This window comes from Pangasianodon hypophthalmus, chromosome 5 (genome assembly GCF_027358585.1).
Source record: "Pangasianodon hypophthalmus isolate fPanHyp1 chromosome 5, fPanHyp1.pri, whole genome shotgun sequence".
NCBI classification, from domain to species: domain Eukaryota; kingdom Metazoa; phylum Chordata; class Actinopteri; order Siluriformes; family Pangasiidae; genus Pangasianodon; species Pangasianodon hypophthalmus.
Window position 1 is genome coordinate 31,908,315 of NC_069714.1, and position 10,000 is coordinate 31,918,314.

The 10,000-nt window shown below is 43.1% G+C and overlaps 1 protein-coding gene across 1 annotated transcript in view; it reads right to left on the minus strand.

Annotated features, from left to right (window-relative positions):
- Positions 1–10,000, minus strand: part of itgav (integrin, alpha V) — a 40,065-nt gene that overhangs the window by 22,895 nt on the left and 7,170 nt on the right. Inside the window, exons 5-10 of the mRNA XM_053234060.1 lie at positions 5,333–5,394; positions 5,174–5,219; positions 3,380–3,502; positions 2,460–2,504; positions 2,102–2,145; positions 1,948–2,004 (exon numbers count right to left, since the gene is read on the minus strand). Coding sequence (XP_053090035.1) covers positions 1,948–2,004; positions 2,102–2,145; positions 2,460–2,504; positions 3,380–3,502; positions 5,174–5,219; positions 5,333–5,394 — 377 coding nt within the window. The remainder of the gene's footprint in view (positions 1–1,947; positions 2,005–2,101; positions 2,146–2,459; positions 2,505–3,379; positions 3,503–5,173; positions 5,220–5,332; positions 5,395–10,000) is intronic.

Genomic DNA, 10,000 nt, shown 5'->3' on the forward strand with positions numbered 1-10,000 from the left:
ATATACGCCACGTTTACACACGTCTCCCTCTATCCCCCGTATATACACCACGTTTACACACGTCACCCTCTATCCCCGTATATACGCCACGTTTACACACGTCTCCCTCTATCCCCCGTATATACACCACGTTTACACACGTCTCCCTCTATCCCCCGTATATACACCACGTTTACACACGTCACCCTCTATCCCCGTATATACGCCACGTTTACACACGTCTCCCTCTATCCCCGTATATACACCACGTTTACACACGTCTCCCTCTATCCCCGTATATACACCACGTTTACACACGTCTCCCTCTATCCCCCGTATATACACCACGTTTACACACGTCTCCCTCTATCCCCGTATATACGCCACATTTACACACGTCACCCTCTATCCCCGTATATACGCCACGTTTACACACGTCACCCTCTATCCCCCGTATATACACCACGTTTACACACGTCACCCTCTATCCCCGTATATACGCCACGTTTACACACGTCTCCCTCTATCCCCGTATATACACCACGTTTACACACGTCTCCCTCTATCCCCGTATATACGCCACGTTTACACACGTCTCCCTCTATCCCCCGTATATACGCCACGTTTACACACGTCTCCCTCTATCCCCGTATATACGCCACGTTTACACACGTCTCCCTCTATCCCCGTATATACACCACGTTTACACACGTCTCCCTCTATCCCCCGTATATACACCACGTTTACACACGTCTCCCTCTATCCCCGTATATACACCACGTTTACACACGTCTCCCTCTATCCCCGTATATACACCACGTTTACACACGTCACCCTCTATCCCCGTATATACACCACGTTTACACACGTCTCCCTCTATCCCCCGTATATACGCCACGTTTACACACGTCTCCCTCTATCCCCGTATATACACCACGTTTACACACGTCTCCCTCTATCCCCGTATATACGCCACGTTTACACACGTCTCCCTCTATCCCCGTATATACACCACGTTTACACACGTCACCCTCTATCCCCGTATATACACCACGTTTACACACGTCTCCCTCTATCCCCCGTATATACGCCACGTTTACACACGTCTCCCTCTATCCCCGTATATACGCCACATTTACACACGTCTCCCTCTATCCCCCGTATATACGCCACGTTTACACACGTCTCCCTCTATCCCCGTATATACGCCACGTTTACACACGTCTCCCTCTATCCCCCGTATATACACCACGTTTACACACGTCTCCCTCTATCCCCGTATATACGCCACGTTTACACACGTCTCCCTCTATCCCCGTATATACGCCACGTTTACACACGTCTCCCTCTATCCCCGTATATACGCCACGTTTACACACGTCTCCCTCTATCCCCCGTATATACGCCACGTTTACACACGTCTCCCTCTATCCCCGTATATACGCCACGTTTACACACGTCTCCCTCTATCCCCCGTATATACACGTTTACACACGTCTCCCTCTATCCCCGTATATACACCACGTTTACACACGTCTCCCTCTATCCCCCGTATATACACCACGTTTACACACGTCTCCCTCTATCCCCGTATATACGCCACGTTTACACACGTCTCCCTCTATCCCCCGTATATACACCACGTTTACACACGTCACCCTCTATCCCCGTATATACACCACGTTTACACACGTCACCCTCTATCCCCGTATATACGCCACGTTTACACACGTCTCCCTCTATCCCCCGTATATACACCACGTTTACACACGTCACCCTCTATCCCCGTATATACACCACGTATATATCGACGATCACCTGTCTGTCTGCCTTACCAGCTGTCTCTCTCTCTCTCTCTATCTGTCTGTCTGTCTACTTTCTAACCAAACGCCCGCAAACCTGTGACTCACTCAAAACCCTGAGATCTGATTGGATGTTCCTGACTGCAGTCACGTGAACGGTTCTCACCTGCAGGCCGGTGAAGTTCACTGCGGAGGCCATGTTCTTCCCGTTAAAGACGTTCACCTGCGGAACACCGAGTAAATGGAGTGTGAACAGGAAGTCCATATAAGGATTTCCTCCACAGATACACACAGAGATGAATAATAAACGATGCACTCACGTAGCCCAGAGCTTTCTCTCCTCTCGGAACGCCGGTGACGTAATCTAGAGAACGCAAACAGAGCGGGAGTATATATAAACCATGAGCAGCGATTAAGGGGTCCAAGCACCATGCCGTGTAGAATTTAAATCTTTAACCGTTTCGCTTGCTGTTCCACTATGAAAACCGTGTGATGGATGTTTACATTCACGTTTTCATAAACATTTTAGTTTATCTGGTAATTATAGTGACACCTAGTGGTGGAAATTCACAACAGTTCCTGTTCTGATTATGAATATCAAAACACCGAGCTTCAAGATGATCTGATTAGTTTGGACTAAATTTGTAGAAACAGTAGCACAAAAAATTACTTTCTTACCATCCACACCATCGTCATTAAAATCTCCGACTGCCACAGAGTAACCTACACACACACACACACACACACACACACACACACACACACACACACCAAACTGTTTTAAAACTGGAGCTGATCCACTTCTTTCATTCATTCTTTCTTGCCTTATTTTTCTTTCCATTCTTCTTTCTTCCTTTTTTAATCCTTTTTTTAAAATTATTTTTTCCTCTCTGATTAATTCCTCTTTCTCTTTTTTCTTTTTATTCTCTTTCAGTTCTTTCTGATTCTTTTTTCCTTTACTTTTCCAATCTGTTTTTTCTCTCCTTCTGCTTTTATCAACCAAATCACATTATAAGTGCAGTTTATCCATTTATCTATCTTTCATTCTTTCTTTCTTTCCAAGCTTTTTGTTTTCACTTCATTCCTTTGTTTCTTACCTTTCTTTTAATCTTTTTTTTTTCCTAAATTCCTTCATATTTTTCTCTTTTTTTTAATTTATTTTTTTTAAGTCTTTCATTTTTTTATTTTTTCTATCTTCCTTTTTTGGTCCTTGACTTTCTCCTTTTTCATTTTTTTTTCCTCTTTTCTTTCTTAAAATTTCTACTCTTTATTCTTTTCCTTTGCTCTCTCAATTTTTTTTTAATTTCTCCTTTTATTTTATTTTTTCCTTTCTATCTCTGTTTATTCTTTCCTTCCTGAGCAGTTTATTCTTTATTTCTCTTTCGACTCTTTCTTTTTAAGGAAGAATTTTAGTGATTATAGAAGAAGCCTCCTTTACTCGACCTGACCGTGGCAGGAGCAGGACCGCTGCGTCTGACCGGGGCTGTAAATATTTCTGATGTTTTACACAGACGATGGAAATACAGATGAGGAAATCAGAATCGAATGTTAATGTATGTGATATGAATAATGAATAATGATGAGCGGGGAGTGTTTACCGAGGTAGCTGTCGTCGTACTGGGCGCTGGCGGATTTGGTGGCCATCTGGTTGCTGTATTTGGTGGTTAACTCTTTAGTGAGTCTGCTGAGAACCTCGGAGATATCGTCTGAGATCAGCTGCCCTGAGGAGAGAACTACAGCGTTACGCAGCGCTCATTCTACACTTTCCACCGCCAATCATACGCATGTGAACGCTGGAGACCGGAAACGCGAGCGCAGTGAGAAGAACATTCGCATTTCGTTGAAGTTTGGTGAACTCTGACCTGCGAATTCGTATCACGTGAAGATCGAGAGAAGATCGACATGTCACGGCGTGACCTCTTCAGAAAATCTGAGATGGAGGAAGCACTGATTATAGCGGAGTCGCGCCGTCCCGTTTTATATAACACAACGCTTTATAAGAATATAAAACGTTAAAAGAGAAGCACGTCGGAACCCATCATGCGTCAATAAATAAACCCAACGCCGTGGTGCGTGATGTCATATCCTGTTGCTGCCCACATTCACAGCGGTCTCTGAAGAAATTTCACATGCTGATAGTCTAGTGCGGTCGACCCTTTAACCTCACACATTCTTACATTCTCACACACACACACACACTCACACACACACACATACACACATACACTCACTGTCTCACGCACAGACACTCACACTCTCACACACACACACTAACTCACACACACTCACACACACTCTCTCACACACACACACACACACTCTCTCACACACACACTAACTCACAAACTCACTCACACACACACTCACTCTCACACACACACACACACTCACTCTCTCACACACACACACACTCACTCTCACACACACACATGCACTCACTGTCTCACGCACAGACACTCACTCTCTCACAGACACACACACTCACTCTCTCACAGACACTCACACACACACACACACACACACACACACACACACTCACTCACTCACTCACTCTCTCACGCACAGACACACACTCACTCTCTCACAGACACTCACACACACACACACTCACTCACTCTCTCACGCACAGACACTCACACTCACTCTCTCACACACACACACACTCACTCTCACACACACACATGCACTCACTGTCTCACGCACAGACACTCACTCTCTCACAGACACTCACACACACACACACACACACACACACACACTCACTCACTCACTCTCTCACGCACAGACACTCACACTCACTCTCTCACAGACACACACACACACTCTCTCACAGACACACACACACACTCTCACACAGACACTCACACACACACACACACACTCTCACACAGTAGGTCTGATAAAGTACATTATAAAAACAGATCACAGCAGATTGTGTTTCAGTCTAAAATAACGTTTAGACTCACGTCCTGTGGGTTTCTCTTCCTTGCTTTTATCAGTTCTTATTTCTTACTTTTACACGCTGACGCAAATGAAAACTTTTTTTTTTTTTTTAACAGGTGTTTTAGAGGAATCTGGACACTCGTTAAGCGCTGCATGAACACCTGCACTGAATAAAACGGAGAAGAACGACACACTTTTGCAAGAACCTTTTAGCAATAAACAATGCAAATAATAAAACACACAGCTTTTCATTTTCACGCCATCGTATGTTTCTCTTCTTGGGTTTTTAATTATGTAAACATTTCTCTTTGTATTCTTCTCTTTCTTTCTTTCTTGTGAACTGGTGAATTTAAACGAATCCTCACTGCTCCTCCACTGATGCTCAGCGCTGACGGTGTGAACTTCACAGCATACACACAGTAACACAACAACACAACGCAGTGACTCACCCTGCCAGTAGAAACTCCCCGGGCCTCCGACCACCACTCGCTTATTCTAACAGATTAAAGAAGAAAAGCAGAAACCATTCAGAGATCATCACTTCATACAAAGAACACAGTTATTTCTGAAATAATAAAAATCTGCAGATACAGAACGATAAACTTTACCTTCACTATATCAGCGCTGAAGCCGGCCTGGCAAAACCCCTGTCCTTCAGGCGTGGCTGAACCTGTCACACACACACACACACACAAATGAACATATACATACACACACACACACAAACACAAATGAACATATACATACACACACACACAAACACAAATGAACATATACATACACACACACACAAATGAACATATACATACACACACACACACACAAATGAACATATAAGCACACACACACAAATAAACATATACACACACACACACAAACACAAATGAACATATAAGCACACACACACAAATGAACATATACACACACACACACAAACACAAATGAACATATAAGCACACACACACAAATGAACATATACATACACACACACACACACACAAATGAACACACACACACACACACACACACAAATGAACATATAAGCACACACACACAAATAAACATATACATACACACACACACACTAATGAACATATACACACACACACACACACACAAATAAACATACACACACACAAATAAACATATACACACACACACACACAAATGAACATATACACACATACACACACAAACACAAATGAACATATAAGCACACACACACAAATGAACATATACATACACACACACACACACACACACAAATGAACACACACACACACACACAAATGAACATATAAGCACACACACACAAATAAACATATACATACACACACACACACAAATGAACATATACACACACACACACACACACAAATAAACATACACACACACACAAATAAACATATACACACACACACACACAAATGAACATATACACACATACACACACAAACACAAATGAACATATAAGCACACACACACAAATGAACATATACACACACACACACACACACACAAACACAAATGAACATATACATATACACACACACACACACACAAATGAACATATACATACACACACACACACACACACACAAATGAACATATACATACACACACACACACACACACACACAAATGAACATATACATATACACACACACACACAAACACAAATGAACATATACATACACACACACACACACACACAAATGAACATATATACACACACACAAATGAACACACACACACACACACAAATAAACATATACACACACACACACAAAAGAACATATACACACACACACACAAATGAACATATACACACACACACACAAATGAACATATACACACACACGAATGAACACACACACACACACAAATAAACATATACACACACACACACACACACAAATGAACATATACACACACACACACAAAAGAACATATACACACACACACACAAATGAACATATACACACACACGAATGAACACACACACACACACACAAATGAACATATACACACACACGAATGAACACACACACACACACACAAATAAACATATACACACACACACACACACACACAAATGAACATATACACACACACACACAAATGAACATATACACACACACACACACACAAATGAACATATAAGCACACACACACAAATGAACATATACACACACACACACAAATGAACATATACATACACACACACAAATGAACACACACACACACACACACAAATGAACATATACATACACACACACAAATGAACACACACACACACACACACACAAATGAACATATAAGCACACACACACAAATGAACATATACACACACACACACACAAATGAACATATACACACACACACACACGCAAATTCAATTCAATTCAAAAGCTTTATTGTCTATCCCAAATAGGCTAGACAAAATGCTCAACACACAAACAATACAAATAATCATCACAACAACACTTTACGTTACACACATCACTTCACAACTATAATAACACATAAAAAATTCATTTTAAGATCCTATTTAAAATACAAATCGCAGTTGGGATAAAGGTCTTCTTACACTTGGCCCTTTTCACTAAAGGCACTTTATACCACTTTACACACACACACACACACACACACACAAATGAGCATACACACACACACACACACACACACACACAAATGAGCATATACACACACACCAATGAGCATATACATACACACACGCACGCACACACACACGCACGCACACACACAAATGAGCATATACACACACACACACACAAATGAGCATATACATACACACACACACACGCACACAAATGAGCATATACATACACACACACACACACACACAAATGAGCATATACATACACACACACACACGCACACAAATGAGCATATACATACACACACACACACGCACACAAATGAGCATATACACACACACCAATGAGCATATACATACACACACGCACGCACACACACACGCACACACACACACAAATGAGCATATACACACACACACACACAAATGAGCATATACATACACACACACACACACAAACAAATAAACATATATATATATATATATACACACATACAAAACACACACATTAACATACATACACACACACAAATAAACATACACACACACACAAATAAACATACACACACACACAAATGAACATACACACACACACAAATGAACATACACACACACAAATGAACATACACACACACACAAATGAACATACACACACACACAAATGAACATACACACCACACCCACACACACAGTATGAGGAAGTCAGTCAGACAGAGAAACTGAATCAGCCACAGACGCCTCATCACTCCCTACATAGGGCACTACGCTGAGGGATAAACTGCTTCCTGTATGTACATGTCTGACTCAGCACTGAGTGCCTCACTCCCTACATAGTGCACTACGCTGAGGGATAAACTGCTTCCTGTATGTACATGTCTGACTCAGCACTGAGTGCCTCACTCCCTACATAGTGCACTACGCTGAGGGATAAACTGCTTCCTGTATGTACATGTCTGACTCAGCACTGAGTGCCTCACTCCCTACATAGTGCACTACGCTGAGGGATAAACTGCTTCCTGTATGTACATGTCTGACTCAGCACTGAGTGCCTCACTCCCTACATAGTGCACTACGCTGAGGGATAAACTGCTTCCTGTATGTACATGTCTGACTCAGCACTGAGTGCCTCACTCCCTACATAGTGCACTACGCTGAGGGATAAACTGCTTCCTGTATGTACATGTCTGACTCAGCACTGAGTGCCTCACTCCCTACATAGTGCACTACGCTGAGGGATAAACTGCTTCCTGTATGTACATGTCTGACTCAGCACTGAGTGCCTCACTCCCTACATAGTGCACTACGCTGAGGGATAAACTGCTTCCTGTATGTACATGTCTGACTCAGCACTGAGTGCCTCACTCCCTACACAGTGCACTACGCTGAGGGATAAACTGCTTCCTGTATGTACATGTCTGACTCAGCACTGAGTGCCTCACTCCCTACATAGTGCACTACACTGAGGGATAAACTACTTCCTGTATGTACATGTCTGACTCAGCACTGAGTGCCTCACTCCCTACATAGTGCACTACACTGAGGGATAAACTACTTCCTGTATGTACATGTCTGACTCAGCACTGAGTGCCTCACTCCCTACATAGTGCACTACGCTGAGGGATAAACTACTTCCTGTATGTACATGTCTGACTCAGCACTGAGTGCCTCACTCCCTACATAGTGCACTACGCTGAGGGATAAACTACTTCCTGTATGTACATGTCTGACTCAGCACTGAGTGCCTCACTCCCTACACAGTGCACTACGCTGAGGGATAAACTGCTTCCTGTATGTACATGTCTGACTCAGCACTGAGTGCCTCACTCCCTACACAGTGCACTACGCTGAGGGATAAACTGCTTCCTGTATGTACATGTCTGACTCAGCACTGAGTGCATCACTCCCTACATAGTGCACTACGCTGAGGGATAAACTACTTCCTGTATGTACATGTCTGACTCAGCACTGAGTGCATCACTCCCTACATAGTGCACTACGCTGAGGGATAAACTACTTCCTGTATGTACATGTCTGACTCAGCACTGAGTGCCTCACTCCCTACATAGTGCACTACGCTGAGGGATAAACTGCTTCCTGTATGTACATGTCTGACTCAGCACTGAGTGCCTCACTCCCTACACAGTGCACTACACTGAGGGATAAACTGCTTCCTGTATGTACATGTCTGACTCAGCACTGAGTGCCTCACTCCCTACATAGTGCACTACGCTGAGGGATAAACTGCTTCCTGTATGTACATGTCTGACTCAGCACTGAGTGCCTCACTCCCTACATAGTGCACTACGCTGAGGGATAAACTACTTCCTGTATGTACATGTCTGACTCAGCACTGAGTGCCTCACTCCCTACATAGTGCACTACGCTGAGGGATAAACTGCTTCCTGTATGTACATGTCTGACTCAGCACTGAGTGCCTCACTCCCTACATAGTGCACTACGCTGAGGGATAAACTACTTCCTGTATGTACATGTCTGACTCAGCACTGAGTGCCTCACTCCCTACATAGGGCACTACGCTGAGGGATAAACTGCTTCCTGTATGTACATGTCTGACTCAGCACTGAGTGCCTCACTCCCTACATAGTGCACTACGCTGAGGGATAAACTGCTTCCTGTATGTACATGTCTGACTCAG